General features: G+C 52.8%; 1 protein-coding gene across 5 annotated transcripts; it reads right to left on the bottom strand.

The window, feature by feature from the left end:
• Positions 1–320: 320 nt before the first annotated feature.
• Positions 321–20,265, bottom strand: PITX2 (paired like homeodomain 2). 5 transcript variants are annotated; one of them, XM_070259814.1, is made up of 5 exons: positions 19,676–20,262; positions 15,844–15,899; positions 15,262–15,399; positions 4,041–4,246; positions 321–1,574 (listed from the first exon to the last, which is right to left on the bottom strand). In XM_070259814.1, exons 2-5 carry the CDS (start codon positions 15,887–15,889, stop codon positions 1,011–1,013), a joined length of 954 nt encoding a protein of 317 aa, XP_070115915.1. In that variant the 5' UTR covers positions 15,890–15,899; positions 19,676–20,262; the 3' UTR covers positions 321–1,010. The 5 variants fall into 5 exon arrangements, with proteins under 5 accessions (XP_070115915.1, XP_070115916.1, XP_001916416.1 ...); XM_070259815.1 differs by lacking the exon at positions 19,676–20,262 and adding an exon at positions 16,035–16,970; XM_001916381.5 differs by lacking the exon at positions 15,262–15,399 and having other exon boundaries at positions 19,676–20,265.
• Positions 20,266–23,569: the final 3,304 nt, after the last annotated feature.

The raw sequence follows: 23,569 nt of genomic DNA, 5'->3' as shown, positions 1-23,569 counted from the left end.
CAAGCTGGCCTACTTTCTAAATTTCTTTTTCCTTTCTTCTTTGTCTCTTATATGATTTGCTAGCAATAATGGAATCCTCTGGGGTTAAGCCAAAGAAAAATCTGGGAGACAAGACCAGACTTTGCAACCTTTTTTTTCTGGCAGTGTCTTTTTTTTTTTAGTTTCTGATGAATGACTATAATTTATTTCTACCAAATTTAAATAAGTACTGCTGCCTTGTGTGTTTAACTAGGCAGGCAGAGGAAACTGGTTTGTTTAGGAGGTAGTGCCTGAGAAACCCTGGCCAGGCGACAGAGGAGGGCAGAAAGAATCCAGACCGATTTGTATGCAGTATATTTTACTCCCATGAAATAAAACACATTTTTTCATATTTGCTGAAAAGTAAAACAATAATATTGTACGAAATGTTATACACAGGGTAGGTTGTACATAGCAGTTTCAGAAACATCATTGCATCCACCAGAGAAACTATTCTAAAACTGATATTCACACATTTTTTATAATAATAATATGTTAGAAACATACAGTGTGGCATTTAGTATATACATTCCTTTGCTCGCAAGCGAAAAATCCTAATCGCTTCTGTATAACATGCTTTATTTTAAAGCCTAACCTTTAAAAACACTGTTGTGATATTACTAACAACTGCTTTTTATAAAATTAATTTGACATTTCGATATATATACATCCTTTCAGTCATTTTAATGTTAACAATGCTAAACTTAAAAAATAACAAGCTTATAGTAATGTTAAAATGTCATATCCAGTCAAACATTTGTGTGTGTCCTTGCAACTGCTGGAAATACTTTTAGTGAAAGATGTCAGACACTGAGGAAATTCCTTTGAAATCAAAGGAGCGCTCTCTTTAATTCAGTGGTTTCCTTTTTCTCTCTATAGCTTCTCTTTCTCCCCCTTTCTTTAGTGCCCACGACCTTCTAGCGTCATTCTCAGTCTTTCAAGGGCAGCGGCCCCATCCCGCACGGTCCCAGGATCCCAGCGCCGCGGGCGCCTCACACAGGCCGGTCCACCGCGTACTGGCAAGCGCTCAGGTTGGATGCCGGGTTCTGCACGCTGGCGTAGCCGAAGCTGGAGTGCTGCTTGGCTTTCAGTCTCAGGCTGGCCAGGCTCGAGTTACACGTGTCCCTATAAACGTACGGTGGAGTCGGCGGCGCGTAAGGACAGGCGGGCGTCGGCACCGCGGAATTCAGCGAAGGGCTGCTCAGGTTGTTCAAGTTATTCAGGCTGTTGAGGCTGGAGCCCGGGACGCCGGTGACCGCTGAGGGCACCATGCTGGAGGACATGCTCATGGACGAGATGGAGTTGGGCGGGGAGAACATGCTCTGAGACGACAGGGGGTTGACGTTCATAGAGTTGAAGAAAGGGAAGCTCTTGGTGGACAGGGAGGCCGACGTGAGGCCCTTGGCGGCCCAGTTGTTGTACGAATAGCCCGGGTACATGTCGTCGTAGGGTTGCATCAGCCCGTTGAACTGCGGCCCAAAGCCGTTCTTGCAGAGCTCGGCCTGCTGGTTGCGCTCCCGCTTTCTCCATTTGGCGCGGCGATTCTTGAACCAAACCTAGGGGTGGCGAGCAAGGAAGCAAACGAAAGCCACAGATCAGATTAGCAAAACCTTGATCCTGGAAAGCACCAGAGGCCACCCCTCTCTCTCTGACACACACACACGCACACACACACGCACACACACGCACACCCTCGCCGCCACAACTGTCCCCACCTCCCACCGCCCGGCGCCCCGCGCTGCCGGAGCCCGCACGCAGTCCCCAGCCCGGAGTCCCCACCAGGCGAGGGAGGCCTGGCCGGCTCAGGCCTGCGCGCCCGGGCTCGGAGCTGCGCCACAAACCCCAGCCCAACGGCTGGCGGCCTGCGGGCGGCTTGTTTACTAACCCAGGCCCTTCCCGGGGTCCAAAAACACTTACTGCAAAATAAACGCGGGGCAGCGGACTTTCCCCACCCTTCCTCGGCCGCCTTGCAAACCTGCTTCCACTCCAAAGCCACAGACTCAGGGATGAGGACTAAGGGGCGAGAGGGCACCAGGGGCCCGCTGTCTCCCAACAGCTCCTCCCTCCCTTCTCAGCCCTCCACTGTCGCCCCCCACTCCATGGAAGATGCGCCCTCAACAGGCGCCGGGGCCGCGACCCCCTTCCTCGCCCAGCGAAATAACCAAATAAAAAGCAAGAGACCACCTCCCCAACAGCTCATTAAATCCACCAGCTTGGCACGTAAATCTCCAGGAACCCTGAACCGGTCGCTCTGCAGCCTCCTGCCTTCGCGCCGCTCCTTCCCCGTCTCCGTCCACCCCAGGCCCGCGCCCGGCGCTGCTCCGCCCGGGCCCAGGCCGGTTGCTAGGCTTTGCAGGCAACCGCCCAGCCCGGCCAGCCCCCACCCGCGGCCGGTGGCCCCGCCACAACCCCGCTCTCAATCCACATCGGGCCGCCGGTCGCCCCAGACGGCGGCTTTTGTGTATTGGAGAGAAGCCTGGCCCGAGATTTCCGAGCTGACTCCGGTGATGTTTCACATTACACATCTCAGCCGGACCCAGCCGCCTAATCCGCTTTTTGCCTTTTCCCTTTCATTCTCCATTTCCTTTTTATCCCCCTGCGTCTTTGTACCCGACTACTATAAAAAGCACGCCTCACTCCCACTTGGCTGGAGAAGCAGCGGGCCTGGAAGGAGGCAGCCAGTGGGAGGGAGCGAGAGCCCAGCGCGGCGGCGGCGGCGGCGGCGGGGACTTTGGAGGGACTTCGGAGAAGCCGGAGGGGTGGCGGAGGGCTATTCCAAAGGATTCCAGGGAACCCACAGATTGCGTTATTTTCATTACTTGCCATTTCTCCCTTAGGCCGTCTAAACTTTGGCCAGACAAGAAGAGTACGTGCGAGGCCGGTTCCCGACGCGCAGGAGAGCTAACGAAAGGCTGACCTTGCGCAAAACTACGGGGCCCGAGCCGGAGCGTTAGCTCTGAGCAGTTAAACTAAAACCATCTCCTACTTCATCCCGGCTCTTTTATCCACCAGCATAGCCTCATACTCTACACAAATGCCAGAGAGTGCCTTCCTTCCCTCTGCTTTGGGAGGGCATTTTGGTCTTTGTTCTTTTTCATCATTATTGTTACACACTGTTTTCTTCTTTGTGCTTTCTCTGCTCTAACTAGGAGCTCTATTTTTCTATCCAGAGCATTTGTTTTTCTACAGCAAGCCCTCTGGATCCTGCTGTGTGTGTTTTCGGCTTCCAGAATCCTAACAAACTTGGAGTTTCCACTGACTAGCACAAACCAGGATGTTGCTCCTGGGTAATTAAGTTCATTTTTGCTAATGCATAGAGCACAGATTGGCTACAAAGGTAAGCTCTTTCTTTGATAAAACTATTATAATTGGGAGAAGGGTGTAAGAATCTCCTGAGAAAAGATAAACCAAACCGAAAAGTCTTTTTTCTTTTTCCTTCTAAGAGGACTAGGAAGACAGTAGTGTGTATTAAAATTGCTTCCAGAGATCACAAAATCAGGGGGTAGGGTGTGGGAAAGACCTGAATGGCCGACAATCCACAAAGCCGGTGTGAGGAGGAGGAGACGAGTAGAGAAAAGGCCGGGCCAGGACGGGCGCGAAAGCTTCTCAGGGAAGGCCAACCCTTGCATGTCTCTGGCGGGTTTTCCTTGTTAAGGCGCACAGGTTGGAGCCTGTTCTCGGTTTCTGGCCTGGTAGGGATTTTATTAGCGCTCGTCTGGCGACTGCAAGCCGGGAACACAATGCCCTGCGCAGGGGAATGCCACGCGGCCCAGTTGGGGAGGGCGCTGGGCGGCGGGGCCGGGAGCGGTGCCGCTCCGGGCGCTTGCGCCAGGCCCACGGCCGGCCTCGGAAGGGGGAGCTGTAACCTCGCAACCGGGGCCGCCGGGAGGCCGCCTGCCTGCGCTAAGACACCCGCCCGCGCCCTCTGGGCCGGCGCTGCCTTCCACACTCCTCCTGCGCTGCAAGCCTGCATCTCTACACCACCCCCCTGTAGCCCCCTCAGGCTCCGTGCCGGCTCCTACCCGGACTCGGGCTTCCGTAAGGTTGGTCCACACGGCGATTTCTTCGCGCGTGGACATGTCCGGGTAGCGGTTCCTCTGGAAAGTGGCCTCCAGTTCCTGCAGCTGCTGGCTGGTGAAGTGAGTTCGCTGCCGCCGTTGCCGCTTCTTCTTGGACGGGTCTTCGGCGCCCACGTCCTCATTCTTTCCCTGCTGGCTCTTCTCTTTCTCTGAAAACGAAACACACCAAGATTCCGATCAGCGTGCCCACCTGCAACCCGGAGTTCCAACCGGACCCGCGGCGCAGGCCGGGACGAGCAGGGCGCCTGTGCCGGCGGAGAGCGAGCGGCGGCGCGGGGCGCGCAGCCGGCAGCGTGGGTGTGCGCGCCCCGTCTCCCCCTCCCCCGGAGCCGCACGCGTTATTTACATGTTTATCTCACTGCGACGGCACGCTCATTTTTATAGCCTGTGCTTTCAAGGATATTTACACGCCTCTGCCCAGACACGCCAAATCTCTGGGGACACACACGCGCGCGCGTTTTGCAGCGCCCCGGGAAGAAAACTCAGATTTCGATGCGGTGTCGCAAGGCTAGAAAAGGTGGACTTCGGGGTTCGGTTAAGCACCCAAGTTCCTCCGCCCTTTAGAAAAACCACCTCTTCTTCTGAGGCGTAGTTTTAGAAATATTTTTCTAACAAGCGGAGCTTCTCGGGAGCTGAAAACCAAGAAGAGACCAAGGACCGGGTGGGGGATAGGGGGGTGGCCTCTGAACGTCCCTGAATGGAGATGCTCGGATTTTTGTGATCCAGGAAACAGAAGGGAGGCCAGGGTAGGAATAGGGAGGGCCGAAGAATGGCCCACGCCGTCTGCGCCATCCCAGCCAGCGGTTGAGGTAGAGCGTAAGGGACCCTGGCTCCGGAAGTTCTGCGGGGAGAGAGCTGGACGACCACTCCCACCACGCCTCCCCGAGGAGGGGCCGACTTCCTTGGGGGCCAGAAGGGTCGAGCGGCGCGAGGCGGCGGGGCGGGGGTATCCACGGGCCGGCGGCGCCTTACCTGCGGCCTCGGGGCTGGAGGTGTCTGAGATGGTGTGCACCTCCAGCCTGTGCTTGGAAGAGTCCAGCGAGCGTGTCTGACCGGGAGCCAGGACCGAAGCCATAGCCAGCGGCTGGGGATGGTGACAGGAGGAGGACGAGGAGGCAGCCGACAGCTTGGTCCCTGCGGCTCGGTGCTCCAAGTGCAGCGGGCCTTTCATGCAGCTCATGGACGAAGGAGCGCGCCGCCCTGCGAGGCCCCAGCTGCCGCCCCGCCGAACCCCGCCGCCTGCTCCGCGTTGCGCTCTAGGCGCGGAGTGTCGCCGCCGTGGCCGCCGCGGGCAGAGCCAGGGACACAACCCCTGCCGGGTCCTGCAGCCGAGCGGGCCCAGTCTCCTTCGGAAGGCTCGAGCGAAAGGGTCCGGCGGCCGCGAGTCAGCGGGCGAACGGAGACATGGGGATGTGGGCAGGAAGGCACAGCGCCGAGCGTCTTTGGGGAGCAGATTTCCAAGCTCCGAAGCGAAACAAGAGTGGGCAAAGACCCCTTTCTTCCCTCCCTCCCTCCCCACGTACCCCTCCAATGAGGAAAGCTAACGCCGACCGCGTCTGCCCGCCCCCCGCGCCGCAGCCCTGACAGCGAAGTGTCAAGAGTGACAGGGACAGGTAGCTGATATTAGATCCCCCGCGGCGGCGGCGGCGGCGGCGGCGTGGGCCTCGGGTCGCCCCCTCCGCGGCGCGCACACGCGCAGCCCTCGGGCCGTCGAGCTCCGGCCGGGCCTCGCCGCAGCTCAGCTCCTGGCACCCGGGCGAGCGACGGACCAGCTCTGCGGCTCCGCGCTTCCCTGTTGGCCCAACATCTTAAAACCAGAGGCGGGCTTCCTGGTGCCGAGACGTCACTCGGCCGCGGCCCGCCCCGGCCCTCCCCGGCCCTCCCCGCCTCCGCCTCCGCCCTCACCCTCCGCCGGGCGGGAGTGGCGTGGCTCGGCACCAATCAGGAGGCCCCGAGCGGCGGCGGAGAGACAGTCCCGTCTGCACCTATCAGCGCTGCGGGGCCGGGCTATACCTCGGGGCGCCTACTGAGTCTACCGGGCCAGCTCCCGGGAATTCTGCTCCAGCCGGGCCAAAGACGATCCGGCTTTTAGTTCGGGCTGGGAGGTGGAAAGCTGAGGCTGGGAGTAAAAGGTTCGGCAGAAAGGAGAGAGGAAAGGTCGAGGGCTAAAAGGTACAAGAATCAACACCTCCCCCGCTCCCCCCCCTCACTCCCCCCCCCCCACCACCGCTTGTGTCTCACTACATCCATTTCCAATTGAGAGGTGTTTTTCTCCCCCTGTATGGAAAGGAGACGTGCTACTTAAAACCAGAACATCTAAAAAACACCAACAAATCACCTCTCCGATCTTAAATTTTCCAAACAGCCTGTCAAGTGAACGCAGCGCTAATCTGAAGAAGCTTTACTTTAATTGCAAAGAAGACAGAGCCCCGAGAAGGCAGGCTAATAAATTAGAAATTGAGAAGCAAATGGGTCCGTCAAAAGAAAATTACCTTGACTTTAAACGAACAACTGTTTGGTGGTTCACTCTGGATTTATACAAGAATAAAAAGTCGCCTCAGATCACGTTCTCTGTAATGCTTATTAGTCCCCAGACAGAAAATACACAATAGAATAGAAACCCTAACCCAGCATTTTCAAAATGCTGAAAGCTTATACATTCTACTTAACGTTGATTAAGACACATATCCTAGATCTTTCAAATTCCTTGTACTCTGTATTAAGCTCATCCTAACCCGAGGGAGAGCCACGCTTTAAATTCGACTCTCTTGTTTACTTTATTATCAATCAGATTCAAATCCATAAAGCCTGTAGAATCAACAACCTTGAGCTAATTATATATAAAATATGCTTTAATGAATTTCCATACAATTAAGAGTGTTGCCAAATAACCAATTTCAAGGATAATTTTTAAGTCATTTTCTTGTCCTAGGGAGCTCAAGGCTGTCTCGAATCATTAAAGTCCAAGCGGGCAGGGTGTGCAGGAAGAGCAAAGCCTAGGAGAGCAGGCAGCTAGGAAATGCAAAGCCTTGTGCATTTATAGGAAACAAGGAGAAACCACCTTTGGGGACATGCAACTCTTTACAGCGCTATTTCCAAAGAAATTTAGTTTCCAAAGAAATTAAAGAAAGAAGTTCAAACATATCCAAAATAAGTCTTGAAAGTCCTTTGTCCTCCAGCTTAGGTCAGCCAGGGAGCACAAACTAATCTCCGCCGGGTTTCTGCATTGGCGATGGCTTTATTGTGGAGTTAGTGTTATCATCCCTCAATGTGTATTTGTTTGACATTACAGTCAATGATTTGCAACGCCAGTATGAGGTGTCTTCAGAAAACCCCCTCCTTGTCCTTGTTCACAAGATTGGGAAACATTCAGTCTGGGGCAGGGTGGTTGAAGCTGACCACAGATATGTTTGTAACCTATGTGTCTCTCCTTTGCCCTGCTCTCTCCCCACCAAATCCTATCTACAACTCCTCCCCCATTTTAGACATGCTTGAGAGCAGAGCAAGGAACCAAATGAGACTTGTTCTTCAGTCTTTCCCCACAAGTGTCACCCCACTTTAAGAAGAATTTAGCTATGAAGGGAAACTTTCTTTGTAGTAAGCTTTAAATCGGTATCACTGTTTTTGACCTTTTATTCGACTTTACCCCATTCCACACTTACACACACCTGCTCAGAGCAGAACACATCCCCATGAGACAGGTCTGCATTAGCTGAGGCTCACACATCCAGCTATATTAGGTCCTGCAATCTTATCACTAAATTATACATATTACACCAGCAGCCTGTTGGTAAAGAAGGTTAAATTAATTTACATTCTGCTCATTATCTAGTGCTTAAATGACGCATTTTATCCCTGAGATTTGGCGGAGAAACTTCGTCTCAGACCCCACAGTGTTTCACCGAAGACAATGCTCTTACATTTGTAGTGGTTTTTAATCTGATAAGACTCTAATTTGCTTAAGTCTCTTAAATAAGGGTTTTAAATGTTTCTAGCTGTTTTCTTATTGAATTTCCTCTAATTCGCCCAAGATCATAAAGTATATGTGTAAAGTAAATATTTCCTCCCATTGCACTGCCAGCCAATGACCTATAACGAAGTCAATATGAATCCAGCTCTTTTCTGCCCAATGTGTTTACTAATCATATTCCAGCTTCTCCTTTTAAACCTCAGCATAGCTTCGATCCCCACAATACCAAACTCTTAAAGCCTCATTTCAGGAAGAAACTCCATCACAGCAAGGAATGAGTGCTTCACCATAGTGAGCGTACCTTTTTCCTTGTTTCTTCAAGGTTCAAACTCCAGAGCTGCAATTTTTGATGGTGGCTCAGGGTTTCAAAACTCCTTGCTAGGGAGAGCTGAGAAGCTCCACAGAGCCATACAGATTTTTAAGCCCATCTCTCATTAAACCCACAGAATTTTGATTTAAGCTCGTGGCTCTGCTAGACTAACAGAACTTTCATTATGGCAAATACCCTCTATGGAGGACCTAACCCAGCCTCCAAAGTGAGTGAAAAACCCAAGGACAAGTGACAGCTTCCCATAGAGCTAAAGTGTGGGAGATTTTGGAGGTGCTGGTCATCTTCAGGCAGCCTAAAAGGCTAGAAAGACAAGGAATCTTAAATTGAGTCAATCCATTGCAAAGCCAAGTGGAGAATAAAGACAATTATCTGGAGAACCAAAGTAAAAACAAAACCGTATCTCCCTCTCTCTCTCTCTCTCATCTATCTGTAGATATACACATCCAGAATATATCCTCCCCACCACCAACTCTCTAAACAACTGAGCCAGTGAGGCATTTCTTTGCATCTTTCCAGCCAGAGTCCCACTCTTTTCTAATCAACTAATGACTTCACACACTGTGAGATTGAGTGACACCCTGCCCAGGCCCAACGGGGTTCACTCCACAGGTGGTAGGAGGACACTAACATAAAAAGTCTACATGGGGAAAAGCAAGTGTGTAGTGGGGAGATGAGAAACGCTTTTCAATGAAATTGCGGTGGTGGGCAATTTTGGAGATTTAATCTACAAAAAAACTTGTGGGTTTACAGGTATAGAAAGTACTGACAAGGAAGGAGTTGGAAGTAAAGAAATCTCATGTATTTTGTGGGGTCAGCACTACGGTCACCTTCCCGTCCCCCCCACATACCCATACACTCTTTCGTTGTAGAATTACTATGACTTCAGCCTCCATCACAGAAATTTTCACTCCGGAGAAAGTCACCGTGGTCGGTTCAGGGAAGCTGAAGGGGCTGCAGGGCTTCGTGGGGGGGAGGAAATGAAGCCCAGCGCCAGTTTGGGTTGTCCAGTCCGAAGACACCAGTGATCCTCTCAATTGGGTTTTCTTGCTTATTCTTTCAATGAAAGACCCTTGAGGAGGGAAATGCGTGACACGGGGTCAGGCGTGTTTCGAGCTGGTATTTCCACCGATTACCAGTCTTAAAGTCTTATTCAATTTCACACTCCTTAGTGTTAGTTGCGCGAAGCCCCTCTGGCCATCTCGGCGAGATTGGTTGGACTGCGCGGCCAAACTCGCGGTTGCGGCGGCCCGGGTGTGGACTGGGACCCAATCAAGCGATCCACGACTTCTGGAAAACATCTGTCCTCAAAGCTCACCTGGAAGATGGCTCAGTTAGATGTCTCCGTGGGCTGTCAGGCCGTAGAGGGATGGGAGTCTTGCTCCGGTCCAGACTAGCTCAAGGACGAGGCCGCCCGGATTCAGCTCGGAGACACGTGACAGGCGTGAGTGTGTGCGCGTGTGGGTGTAAGGCGCAGAGGTCAGAGGGAGACCTTGCACCCTGCCCAAGAGGTGGCCTTTCCTCCCCGCCTTCCTCTGCCAGGCTTTTCTCTTCACACAAATCAAGCTGGAAAGGGCCCCCTTGCCGCTCCATCACCCTAGCCATGAAGCCGAAGCACCCAGAAATTAACGGCTTCCCTGTGGCTGATTTTTCCCACTATTCCCTAAGTGGAATAAACAAGTGCTACTTTGTAAAAAGGGGCGGATTCTTTTCTGAATCAGATGTCTGTAGATGTACTGCGCAGCACCCATCCTCTCTGGATCCCTGCAAATGGTACCCATATTTCTGTCCCACACACTCAACCACTTGAGGTTTGGGGTAACTGGCTGGGGAAGGGGGGTCGAGTGGCGGGGGAGATACCCAGCTCCCACGGGCAGGTGAAGAGAAGAGCGAAGGATTAGAGGAGGCGAGGAGGAGGGGGCTGCTGAAATCGCTAGACCCACAGGCTGTAATGTCTCTTTTCATTAGCATGCTAACGCTACAGGTTTCTCAGGTGCTCATTTAATCTTGGAACGCAACTCGTCGTGTTAAGTAAAATAAAGAGAATGATATAAGTGCGTGTTGGGTGTAGGGGAAAGAGAGAGAGAAAGAAAGAGAGAAATGAGAATGAGATAAACAGCAGTATCCACGTCCAGAGAGAGAAAAGTGGGAAGAGACTGACTAAAGTCACTTAAAACAAAACACCCAACAATTGGATTAAAACGCTCTTCTATTTCTTCCTCTCCAGCCCATGTCCGTCTCCCTTTTCTATTTCTCTTGCTCTCCCTTCTTTCTGTCTTCCCTCTCCCAGATATGCTGGTGGCTAACATTCAGCATTAGTTGTCATGGTGACCATAAATCACATAAATCCAAAAATACCCACCTATAATCTGAGATGAAGCTTTTATTTCCCTAGCGAAATAATATTTTAAAAGCTGTCAGCTGACCAAAAAAAAAAAAAAAAAAAAAGAAGAAAAGAAAGAAACCCACCTCATTGTAGTAACCCAAGTAATATATTACTTCTAAAGGTTTAAATTAAAATGTCAGCCTGTTTAAAAACACGCTAGGAGAATCTTGGGCACTCTTCGTGTCAGATCCGCGCAACGACTCCGTCACTCCCGATCGGTCTTCAACACATAGGCACAATTTTGTGTGCTCTCTCTCCTAATAATTTCGTCCCTCCCCTTCCAGCTACCTTGCTCCTGCAGGCTCTCTGTCTTGGGTTGTAAAAGGAGTCTGCACCTGGATCAGAAAGGAGCTGAGCCTTTGACTGAGCCTTTTAAGCACCTTATGTGTTGGTCCGCCATAAACCACTTCCCCAAATGAAAGATGGGGGCTTTGGACGAAAAGATGCTGGTTAGGGCCACGGGGCGGGGGCGGCTGAGAGGGGGACTTCCTGGAGGGGTTGAGAAGAAAGAAACGCAGAGAGAAGGACCGATGGGAGGAAGACGGGGTGGAGGAGACCTGAGCTAGGCGCCAGGGTCCGTGGCTAAGTCTAGCCCGGGAAAGGTCCGTGTGTGTTTCCACTCCTGCCTTGCTCTCCTGAGAGGAAACGTTCCCATTTGGAGACCCTGGTGGCGGGGCAGGGGGGCGCAGTTGGGCCTTTTGTCTTCTACCTCGGGCTTGTTGTCTTTTGCCTATCTTTGGATTACAGGGTATTCGCCTAGATGAAGAGCCATTAATTACCCATTCAGTCAATATTAGGAAGACGACAAAGCTTTTTACATAGGATTAAGAAGACATCAGATTGTTCCATTAGTATATTCCTGCTCACGAATAAGCTTTCGTTATACATTCCCTTTTCCCCGGAGCCGCCCTAACGACCGCCGCATATATTAACAGCGGGCGGTGCCGCATCACAGCCCAACCGGCCTCGGGAAACTCCGAGCGCGCGCCGGCAGCACGAGGGCCGCGACCTGCAGGACCGCCTCTGCAGCTCTGCAGGCGAGGACCGCAGGGATGGCCTGCCTGGGGCCACTGGTGCAATGCCCAGGGTTGGGGAAAATCCCACAAAACAGAGAGGCCGTTTCTGCCAATAAGCTGAAGATTGGCGGGGGTAGGGGCAAAAAAGAACACGGAAACCCCTCCGTAGTCAGCTCCCCTCCCCCTTTGCCTGGTCCTCGGACCCCGCGCCCCCCGCAGGCCCGCGTCCCCCGCCTGCGCACGGAGAGCGCCCCACCCTCTCCAACGTGCTCTCCTGCCCACAGCGCCGGCCCAGCGCTGCCCCCGCAGCCCGGGTGGAGGTCGCCAGAGACGCCTGGGCCGCTCTGCCGGTGTCCTCTTCAGCCCGAAAGTCGCTTTTTAGGGCAAAGGGAAACCGGCTTATTTGCTTTCAGAGGGTATATTAGGAATCCACACAGTGCTCGGTAAACATTTGCTGATTGAAAGAGCGAGGGGTCTGAGACCGCCGAGGCGTCAGGTTTAGCCCGGGTCCTGTGACGAAGACCCGGCCCGAGCGACTGCCGCGTGGAGGCCGTGTGTCGTGTGTAGCGCTGGGGGCGTCGCAAGGGGCCGTGGAGTGCCCCTCCCAAGAAAAGGAAATCTGTGCCCACCAGGGACCTTGGTCGAACACTTTCAGCCCATTCACGTTGACAAAGCTATTTAAAAATTAATGGCGTTGCTGGGGGAGGCCTGGCGGAGGTGCCCGCCCCAGGTCTGGTCGCTCAGGCCAGATCGGGCACCACTGGACAGCAGCTCAGGCCGATTTCACCCCGGAATTCAGAGCCAACGCCTCGAATCTTAAAGGCTTACTGCCAGGGGAGGATCAGTCCTGAAAGTCAAGACCATTTTTTGAATTCTGCAAAACGGAGGCTCCTCTGGGGACATCCAAAGTAAGGAAAAGCCAGGGGCCTCCGTTCAAGGGGAATGTTCTCAGGGGACCTCCTCCCTTTCTTTCTCAACTTGCTAACTCTTCTTCCACCCGTTTGCAATGCCTAGCCGTTCCTCTCTCCACCCTCTCTCAAACCCCTGGCCGTAGGCGTCTCCAGGCGACCGCCGGCCCTAGCCCATTTCGGTTCCAGCCAGGCTGGGTGAGCCCAGTGGGTATTCCGGAAGGGAGGCAGAGCGCAGGTCTCCCAAGGCTCGCCCCTGCCCGCTCAGAGACCGTTCTCAGTCTTCAGCCCGGACACCGTGTTTTCGGGGGGCTAAGAGAGGGTAGTGCTAATAATCGAATATCACGGTCCCTTTTTGAAAATCGTATGTCACTGTAAACATGTTTTCTTTTTAAAAGCAAGTAACTATTTTAAAAAATCTCTTTCTTTTAAAAGTAGGCTGTGGCCAGGAATTTGCATATTCCGCACGTTAAATTTACTTATATTCAGTAAAGGAGACTCCAGCAGACTTCTTTCAGCGAGTCTATAGCTTTGCCCACTCATATTTGACATTTTGGGTCTACCAGATCCCTAAAAGCCAACAAAATCTAGATCTTCAGCATTTCTTCCTATCACATGCCTCTTCTTAATTAATGGCATTAAACATGTTTGGGCAGCAATTTTCTTCTTCGGTCCAAAAGGTAGAAAACAGGCTATTGGCGGCGGAGGGGAAGAGCCTTTCACGTGCGCTAAAATAATCCCGGCCTGAAAGTAATAGTTAAGAAAACAATCGTTCATTATCTCTAGCTCTTTATTTATTTGCTAATTATCAAGGCGAACGCCCAGGGGCGCCTGTCCGGACTGCGACAGGAGCAGACAGGACTCCCTGCCTCTCCACCGCTTCTTGCCCACGCGCTAGGGCCCAGCCCACCTCAGGCCTCTCCTCGAAGGAGGCCCACCTCGCCAGCTCGCACGGAGGCCACCTGTCCTCAAACACCATTCCCGGGGTCAAGGAACCCCGGGTGGGGGCAGGGGTAGGCGGAGACATTTTGCATCTCTCCAGCTGCCAGCGAGAACTGTCAGCCTCGCTGGCGGCGGCCAGCCCGCCCCGTGCGAAGCGCGATCGGGGAGCTCCCCTAGTCTGGCTGGAGCCTGGGCTGAACCCGCACAAAGCGTGTTCCGCAGGAGTCACTGCTGCTCTTGATTTTTAACCATATCCCAAACATACTCCGGTCTAATAATTTATTTTTACGACCGATTATCAAACAGAAGAAGAATTTAACACAGTCTTAATGACAGAAATCACCCGACGTTATCTCTGCATGGCCCTATTTAACCCCATGGGGTTAATCCGGGACAAGTGAGCGTTTAACTGACCCAGCAGGAGGACTCGCGGTCCTGTGTAGTGTCGAAGCCGGTCTGCCTCAGACCACTTTATACGTTTCAGCAAACGATGCTTTTCTCTCAGATTCGCCGGGAAGGCCGAATGCAAAGCCTTTGTTTTCTTCTTAGTAATACCGTTTATTTACCTGGAGGGGTCCCCAATTCGCCCCCCTCCAGCACACAGGACGTTTGTATCCTTACACTTTAATCCGGAAAGAGAGGGTTAGGGGCCGAGGGCTGTGGGGGGCTTTATCTGTCTCCTCCCGCTATCAAACGTCAACAACCTCCTAAGGCCGGTACTTGTTTATTAAGGCACCTGGAAAACCCGGAGATCGAAGGGACAGTAAATTTGAGTTTCTTCATGGATTCTAAGGGAAAGCTTGTTCCTTCATCCCTACACACGCGCGCGCGCGCACACACACACACACACTACTGAAGGACCTTTCAATTCAGCAAAGGCCTGAGCAATGGGTTGGACACGTTTTAACTTTTACACATCCTGCAGACTTTGAGCAGCAATGTCCCTTGACTCGTCCAGATTGAAACCAGCCAATCAAGCAACGACATGGCCAAAACCCACGGCCCTGCAACCAGCACAACAGGTAGGTTCGCGTCGACAGGGGCACACACGCCATTCCACCCTCGGCTGCTGCGCACAGTGCTGCCCTCAGGCTCTGCGGGCTGCTGGCAGCTCCTCCGCCTCCCGTGCCCGGCGAACCTTCGCCGCCACCAGTCCGTCGCGCTCGCCTTCCGCGGTACACCCCGCACCCACAGGCCTGGGCGGGGCGCGGCTGGCAGCTGCCGCGGCCGCGCGCGCCCTTGGCGGTCCTGCACGCAGAGGGACGCGGCGAGCGACAGAGGTCGCTGTTGGACCACTTTTCCACGCCAGCCAGAGGCACCGAGGTAGGTTGGGGTGTGCGTAGGCGATCAGGCCACACCGGGAGAGCGAGAAAGAGCGAGAGGCAGAGGGAGAGGTGTTGGGTCTCAGGAGTGCTGTATAATTTGGGGAAAGGAATGAACGTCCCCGGGACGGCTTCTTCCCGTGCCACCCAGAGGCCAAGTGTCTAAGTTCAAGGAGCAGGCGCGGCCCGGTCTGGGGCCTCGCCTGCGCGCTCCTGAGCCGAGGCCTACAGGCGGGAGGCGGGCGGGAGGCGGGCGGGAGGCGCGCGGCCTGCGCTCCGCTCCCGGCCTTACCATTGGCGCCGGGATGCTGCAGCGGGAAGAGCTTGCTGCTGGCCGCCTCTTTCCGGCTCTCGGGAGAGTCGGTGAACTCGACCTTTTTGATTTCGGAGTCTTTGGAGAAGAGGCATTCAACGGCGGCCGGCTGCACGCCTGGGGGGCCCGCGCCCTCCGCACGTGCGGAGACGGAGCGGCCCAGGACCGCCGCGGAAAGGAGCAGGGGCGGGGGCGGGGGAGGCAGGACCGGGGAGAAAGAGGGACAGAGAGCAAAAGACCCAGTTAGGGGAAGAGCAGAGGGCACTCCGGTCTCCCGGACTCTGGCAATCCGGCGCAGGGCGGCGTATTCCCTTCGCGCCTCCCTGCCTGCTGCGGCTCCCGCCGGGACAAGTGGGCCCGGGACTTTGCGACGCGCCGAGCAGCTCCCTCCCCATCCACAGCCCCCGCGGGGCGAGGCCGCCGGCAGCCTGGGTCTGGTCTCCTTCCTGCCCAAGCTAGCCCCTCCGGGAAGCGCCCCTCGCCGCGGGCCGGGGCCCTCTCGCCTCCCTCGCGTGGCGCGGCCTCCTGTCGGGGGATCTGGGCGGGAGAAGCGAGTCTTACCTAATTGCACACAGGCCGACACCAGCTTGCGGCAGTTGGTCTCCATCCCCCGTTATCTGCAAAACAGAAGAGAAGAGGGCTGTGAGGAGCGGGCCGGCGAGCGCAGGGTCGGAGGCGGCTACCTGCGGGGCGGACGGCCGCCACTCCAGATGCCCGCGCCTCCTCCGGGCGCGTTTCAGACGGGTTCTAACCTGACGGCCTCTGCTGCCACTCTCCTCCGCACCCTTGCCCCTGGCCCAAAACCTCCGAAGGTTTGCCGAGAGAGGGTTTCTCTCCAGAGCTGCAGCGAATGGGTCCAGGGGCTCTTGGCCGCTGAAGCCACAGTGTTCTGGGGACCCGGGCTGTGAAATCACTCACAAAGGTGTCTGTGTCAGGGGTGAAAAGCCAGTCTGAACACGAAGGCAACCTTTGCAGATGCAAGATTAGGGCGTGGTGGGCAGGACCTTTCTCTTTGGGGAGCTGTGTGCGAAGGCCACCATTCAGCATAGTGCTTGTTCGTTAGTTGGAGCTCAGTAAAGATTAGTAGAATGTCAGAGTCAACTTGTTCCTGTCCTAGACTGCGGTTCCCCTCGATTTTCTGTCATTCTGAAACGAAAAGGACTCCAAGGCTCTCGGCCTGGGGTGTTCCAGGAGCGCGCTGGCTTCGGGCCTCTCATCCACCAGGAGCCACTTTTCCATATTTAGCCACACTTTTCCCTGGAGATCTTCAGCCGGCCATTTATTTACCCTAAAGTATGATTTAAGATCGCAGAGGAGGGAAGCGAGGTGGACTGAGCGAGACCGAGGAGAGCAGGGCAAACGTGCCCGGAAGGTTTCCTGCCCGCCGAGGACGGAGAAATGGCTCTGAGGGAACGGCTCCCCCAGGGTCCTTCTCCTCCCCCTTCTCTTCCCCGGCAAACCAAAGCTTTTTCAAATTTCCAACCACAATGCAGCGAGCCAAGCGTTCAACTCGCGCCCCACCTCTCCGCCACAGGCAATCCGGGAGAGGTGGGTGGTGAGGGGCTCTGCCAGGGTGGGTGGAAGAGCCGCGGCTGCCTTAAAGACAGAAGAAAAGAAAGAAGGGCCTTTCGATCTCGGGGCCGGCCTCGCTCCACGCTGACCAGGGTACGCCGGCGGCGGGCGGGCGCCCTGCGCCCCGGGCCAGGGCCGGGGTGGGGGCGGGCGTTGGCCCGTGGGCCTAGGGGCAGAGGCGGAGCAGGGAGCTGCGGGTCTGGCTCTGGCCTGAATCGCGGTTCCCCAGTCCTCGGCCCCTCCTGGTAGGAGCCGGCCCCCGGGGGCCTCTGGCCAAGGTCCCTGCCTAGAGGAGGGACTGCCCCGCGCGGCGGCGTGGGGATCCAAGTGTGGGGACGGCCAGGCGGCTCCCCCACCCGGTAGCGGGGACGCGGGCGGGGGCTCTGCCGATCCTTGCAGACCCCGGGGCCCAGAAGTCGCAGTTTGGCGGCTCCAGATTTAGTGATTCTGCAGTAAAATCACAGGATTAGTCCCTGATTGAGATGTCTGTTCGTGAGATATTACAAAATTCATTATCACAGCTTTCTACTAACTCGATATGAAGTAACACAGATGGGATTTTATTAGTCCAGACTTCAAATGTTTACTTATGATAATTTCAGGGGAAATTTGCATGTCATCATCATTTCGATAATCTTTTTTTTTTTTTTTTTAACGTCTGAACTGGCTGCATTATTAGCCGGTAACCAGAGCATTGCAGATGGTAACTGCAAATATTTTTATTTTTTAAAAGAATGAAATATACAAAAGAAAAAGATTGGGTCGCTCAGGGTAAAGTCAGTCAATTATTACACATTCTCGCCCAACTCCCAAGCTTCAGTGCTGAAGACCAAACAAAGCAATACAAAACAAATCTTCAAGAACTCCGCTCTGAGCACTGAAAAGAAGGTCAAGGCGTGTTCCTTAGCTCCCTCCTCGTGTCCTTGTGACTGAGGGATTTATTTTGCAGTCAAAATGAGCCCTGAGACTTGCATTTTTTTGCTCCATATAATGACCAGGCCTACGAGACGAATTGAGTCTGATTAACTGGAGAAGATAATTTTTTTAAAAGAGACCTCCACTTCCCGCCTACTGATCCTTAAACTTGCCCTGTCAAGACAAGTCTGACAAGACAAATTTGGCTGCCGGACTTGGGGACTGGCTTCGATGGGTAATCTCACAAATTAAGATGCACAACTTTTCTTGATGGGAAGTTGTTCTCACCCCCAAAGTTCATGTCCCGTTGGACTGTATATGCCAGGCACTCTTGTTTTGGCCAAGTTGAGTTTACTATTGTGAGCACGATAAAAAGAGGTAGACAGCTAACAGAGCACACTGAACCGCCCTGGCCACGGCAGGCAGGCCAGCCCTAAGCAATAAAACGATTTGCTTAAAAATGATTTCTGATGATTGCCCTAAGATGAAATTGCAGGAAAAATATAATTTTAATAATTCCAAATCCTTGCACATTTCCCCTCTTTCCATTCACTTTGTTACTCCATAAAAAAATCTTTAAAGGAAAGTTTAAAAATAAACAGCATGAGAACATATGTTTTAAATGAACTAAATTGGTGCGATTAGCCAGTAAATTAATCTGCAGTGGGTGTTCATTTAAGGAAATTAAAATACTGCTTAACACAGTTCTGTATTTTACCAGTTTAAGCCTTCTTTTAAACCAATTAATATTGATGCTTTCGGAACACTTGAAGACAAACGTGCTCAACTTGAGGAACAAAGCACCTGAATAATTTAAGTGTAGTTTTGCTGAGGTAAAGTAAAACATTGCGTAAATGAACTAGCTATTTAATTTTTAGGGAAAGTTTGATTACTGGAACCTTGTATGCTTATTTTATGTTCCATCAACAAAAATCCTCAATTTATTTTGCTTAAGTGCTTTGTTTCCTTGACATAATTGGTACTTGAATTTTAGCTGAATTTCCTCCAAGATGATATTAAAACCATCTTTAATTCTTATTAATGACCTACAAAGGATACAAAGGAAATCTCTCTAAATCAGATGAATTTTTCAAAAAAACTTTCAGAATGTATGAATTCTTACATTATTTTAATTTCTAGGAGTAAAAATGTTTTCCCTCTTAGTTTACTTTGGTAACACATAACATTCACACAAAAAAGAGTAAAAATCACACTACCCTATGATGGTTTGATCTCTAAATTGCTTAGGAAAGTAAAGGCATTAAGTCGGAATAAAAAGAAAAAGGTATTTCTCAGATTTAGAATCATAATATTTTTTCTTATTGGACAGCTGGGGAATTATCCTGTCCCCTGCACCCATTTAAAATGTATCCCCTGAAGTGCAAGATTGGAGTTGATGGTGATCAATTTAAAGGATTTATAATCCAAAGTAATTGTGTGAGCTTGGCATCCAGGCCCGGCTTCCAGGTAATTCGCTTGGGCCTGAGAGGTCACTAACTGCCAGTTAAGATGGAATCTTTTTTCCAATTGGTAACAATGGGAAGGGGGCTAATCTTCCAGTAGCTGAAACTTTGTACCCGGCCCTTTATCTTGAGAATGCTAATCCTCGGCCTGAGGATTTGTCCCTGTAGTGTTGGCACCGAGATTTAAGGGAAGATACCTCGTTTTAAATGCCAGCCATGGTCTCGCTTCCCACTCGACTTCAGCACCCCATAGATTGTTAGTGTCTGTGACTGGGGACGAAAGGAACAGAGCTTTGCAAGATCTGTTTGCCAACTGCGTTACCTCGGGGGAAAGGCAGCCCCAACAGCCACAAATCACCTACGGTGAAGATTCCCCAAAGTGGAACAAATTTCCAAACTCGCATTATCTCACATCCCTGCGGGAAGAGACGGCCTCCACTTACCGGCTCCCGGGAGAGAGCTGCTGTCTCCGCGTCCCAGCGCTTCCCGGGGAGATTTCCAGCGAGCCGAGGCGCCGGCTGCACCGCAAGCGCCCGAAAGCCGGGCCGAGAGGACTGCGGGGCTCCCGGGGGTGCCAAGTTCCGAGGGCGTCCACGGGTGCGCGGTGGCCTCCGGAATCTAGCCGTCACTGGCAGTTTCTTTCTGCTCCTCTCCAGCTTTCTCGCTCGGTCTCGCACTCTCTCTCCCCTCCCTCGCTCTCATCCCTCTCTCTTCGCTCAGCTCCGACTCCGTGTGGGGAGTGACGTGACGTCAGCAGAGATTCCACCAAACTCCACTGCACAGTGGCGGGCGGGCGGGCTGGCGGCCGAGCCCCGCTTCGCGGCGGGACATCAAGGAGCAGCACCGCGCTTGGGCGGGCGCGGGGGGCAAGGCAGGGGCCACGGGGAGCGAGGCAGGGCAGAGGGGTGGATGCGGCGGGCCGAGGAGTCGGGAACCAGGGAAGAGCCCGGAAGGGCGAAAGCAGGAGAGGGAGCCGGGCAGGGCACTGAGAGAGGAGCCGCCGAGCGGCAGGCGCACGCACTCCCACTGTGGAAAAGAGGACGAGAAGGGAGGATGGGATGGAGGCGAAGGGAGAGGAATCTGCGCCAGACCGGGAGCTCTAATAAATCAGAGGGGGCGTGCCAGGGCGCCGAACTGTACTTCTGGGGAGCAAACCAGGACTGACATAGGGGAAGGGACAGGGAAAGTGACCCAAGACCTGGAACAAAGAACAGGATGCATGGGTTTGGGGCGAGGCATGTGGGGTGTATGACTGTGCCTGCGTGTGACCTTTCAGGCCTGCAGAGTTGAAGGAAGAGGTCACAGAAACGAGGAGTTTCGAGGCGGGGATGGGGGCTGTGAGGGCCCCACGTGAGGCTGGAGGGAAGGTGGGCGTAGTGGGAGTGAGAGGGGATGACTGAGGAGAAATTTGGAAAAGTGGGGTGAGGGGAGGGGGCAGAAGATGGGAGGGCGACAGCAGTCAGCAAGCGAGCGAGACTAGTTAGCGGGGAAGGCCGGGCTGCTTGGCCCATCACAGCCGGCCTGGACGCGGCGCCCGAGGTCAAGGCGAGGGGACCAGGCACGCTCCACCCGGGGGCCGCGCGCAGGTGGGCCCGCCGGGCCCCGACCGCTGTACACCAAGGGATTGTGCTGGACAAGGCTCCGGCCTCAGAGTCTAGAATTTCCTCTGCTGTACCTACACTCAACAAGTTCACCCCGGGTCACGGATATCTCATTTTTTAAAATGACGAGGTTAAGGTTCCTGGCGAGCATGGTATTAAATTGCAAGGGATGGGAGTGGGGGTGGGAAGGGAAGCTACCCTCAAATCCACATTTGCTCCTACAAATCGAAGAACATGTGAAGTTTGAGGGGTCGTTTCCACTCGAAAAGGGTGCCCTACTTCTAAATCCTAGTTTTCCGATTTCTTGACTCCAGCGAGGCCGTGTATTTTGGTAGCGAGCAGGATATTTTTGCCTTTGGGTGGAAGGACTATAAATATGATTCTCTTGGAAGGCCAGGTGAAAAGGCTTCTGCTAGGCATATTGGGCAAAGTTCTTTCAATCTCAAGGGCGTCCTGTTAATGTAGGATTTTGGAAAGTGTCGGAGAAGAGCCATGGCTCCCGGTTTGGTTTTCCCACCAATATTAATTCCTGCATGAGAGCAGGACTCAGCCAGGCCTGCCACTAAGTACCCTCCCCTTTGGTCCTCAATAGACAATTAAGTTCCCTCTAAAAGTTGTATTGCTCTTCTTAAATCAACATACCAATTCTCACAATTTTAAGAAAATATAATGACTTTTTGGGAGGACCTGTGTGAAATATATACATATAAAGAGCCTGGTGTTAAAATAGCCCAGGTGATCCCATAGGTGCTGGGCCTTCCTCATATTTGGGGGCTGTCTGGAACATGGTATGTGTTTTCTTGAATTACTCCGTGTTTTGAATTCATTTGAGTTAGCAGTAAAAACAGGCAAACAAACTTGCTCAATTTGTTTTGAGTGCTAAATCCCTTCACTTTGAAATAGCTAACAGTCGACAGATGGACTCATTTTATGGAAAGAGTTGGCCTCTTCAGCTACAGAGAAAACTGACGAGAGGTCTACATTTTTAAGCCATTTCCAACGTCCACATAACATCCGTGAAAACTCAAACTTTCTCTCTTTCCCCGGTGGAAATTCAAGACAGTTTTATTTAAGGCGAGAGAAATGAGGGGAGAATGCCCACGTGCTGTTTTATTTTTATTTCCCCTCTGTCTCTGAAAATTTTTATCTCTGATTTCTGAAATCTGGCTGAGGCAAAAAAAAAAAAAAAAAAAAAAAAAAAAAGGCAAATTTCTTCAACAAGTCCCAGTACTGAAATCTAAAGTCACAGCAAACCAGAAAATGTGGTCCCGGAAAGACGTTTTCACCTCTGCCTGTCAACGATTTTTGCTGCCTCCCCAGCCCCCTGACTAATGGGTAAATGTCCTCCCTCCCTTTTTCCCTTTGATTTTATAGAGATTAAGAAGCGCTCATAGCAGAACGGCCTCGCCTTCGTCTGGTGGCGAGGATGGGGAATCTCACGAAAAAGTGGGAAAAGAGTGAGAAGATCAGAGACAGGAAGACTCAGAGACGCGCGGAGAGACAAGGGAAGAGAAAAGGGCAGCGCTGCAGAGACGCGCAAATCTGCGCGTGCACCCCCCTCCCCCCTCCAGGACTCTGAGGTTTGCAACCCAGGGCTGGGATGAAGGGGCTGCGGGAAGCTCTCGTTCCCCTCGCCCCCCTTCTGTCTGGAGTCTCGCCCGCCGGGGGCTGGTTAACCCCAGTCCCGGCCGCCGCAGACACCGCGCTGAGCTTTTGGGTCCTCGCCTCGCCCAGCGCCAGTGCAGCTGAAGTGAGCAGCTGGTGGGAAATGCAAATGGCTCCTGGAGAAATAGAAGATACAGAATGATTCTCATTCCCTCCTCGAGTGTGTGGAAGGAACTGGACATACGTTTCACGCTCCTAATCCTTCTTTTACATTTTTAGTCATACTCCTATTAAACAACTAATTAATGCCCAGAACCACCGGGGAATACATTAGGCATGCAGCGGACAGGCAGGGTGCTGGGGGGCTGCAAACCACCGAGCCGATTTAAGACGTGGATTTCAGGTTTTTCCCTCGTCAGAGCAGAAATGGAAGAGTGGGCCGTGGCGATTGTATTTAGATTCCGATTACTTCAAATTAGAAGGGGGCGGAGGGAGCGTCCAAGCAAAGCAAGCAATTCCCTGCCCTGCAGATGTAAACAAGATTGTAGCATCAAAGGTACCAGCTCCTGAAGGGCCAGAGCGCCTGCCCTGGGAGCCGGGGGTGGGGAGACACTGGCCTTATGTATCTGTGCATTTCAAGGATGTTACACTTTTACGTAAACAACTCCGGTGCGGATCTCCTGCTAATCCCTAGTGAGACTCACTGTTCTAGAATATCTTAGAAAACATTTCCCGGAAGTATACGTCTTTTTTCCTTTTCCAAAATTTTGAACTATGTCTAAGAATAATAACCCTCCGGTAAACCCTCCAGTAAACCTGTGCACAGACCATTTCCCCCAGCCGTATCTTCTGTCTTTTCTGTTATATATTTAATGTATGGGGGACAGAGGGAATTAACCCCCCCCCCCCCCCAATTAGCATAGGAAGAGTGGTGCTGGCTAAATGGGGTCAGAGACATTTTAGTGAGATTCTGAATTACATCCTTTCCTCTAATATTTTGAAGCAAGTGACAGAACTGCTAGAAGCAGCATTAAATTGTGAAACTCAGGGAGGACGTAAAGTTCTGTGATCAAAGTGGGGCAAAGCCGAGGACAAATGTGGGGTGACCTCCAATTCACTCTCACGCAGGAG

Source organism: Equus caballus, chromosome 2 (genome assembly GCF_041296265.1).
Source record: "Equus caballus isolate H_3958 breed thoroughbred chromosome 2, TB-T2T, whole genome shotgun sequence".
Lineage (NCBI taxonomy): Eukaryota > Metazoa > Chordata > Mammalia > Perissodactyla > Equidae > Equus > Equus caballus.
Note: the sequence above shows the minus strand (reverse complement) of the source record. Positions and strands in the feature narration are given on the sequence as shown.

What these genes read in the sequence shown, in the direction of transcription:
- PITX2 (XM_023636744.2), bottom strand. Translation starts at nt 5,277, where the DNA reads ATGAGCTGCATGAAAGGCCCGCTGCACTTGGAGCACCGAGCCGCAGGG. An exon ending in CTCCAGCCCCGAGGCCGCAG is followed by an intron (nt 4,247 to 5,069) that starts GTAAGGCGCCGC and finishes TTTCGTTTTCAG; the next exon opens with AGAAAGAGAAGAGCCAGCAG. An exon ending in TTACGGAAGCCCGAGTCCGG is followed by an intron (nt 1,575 to 4,040) that starts GTAGGAGCCGGC and finishes CGCCACCCCTAG; the next exon opens with GTTTGGTTCAAGAATCGCCG.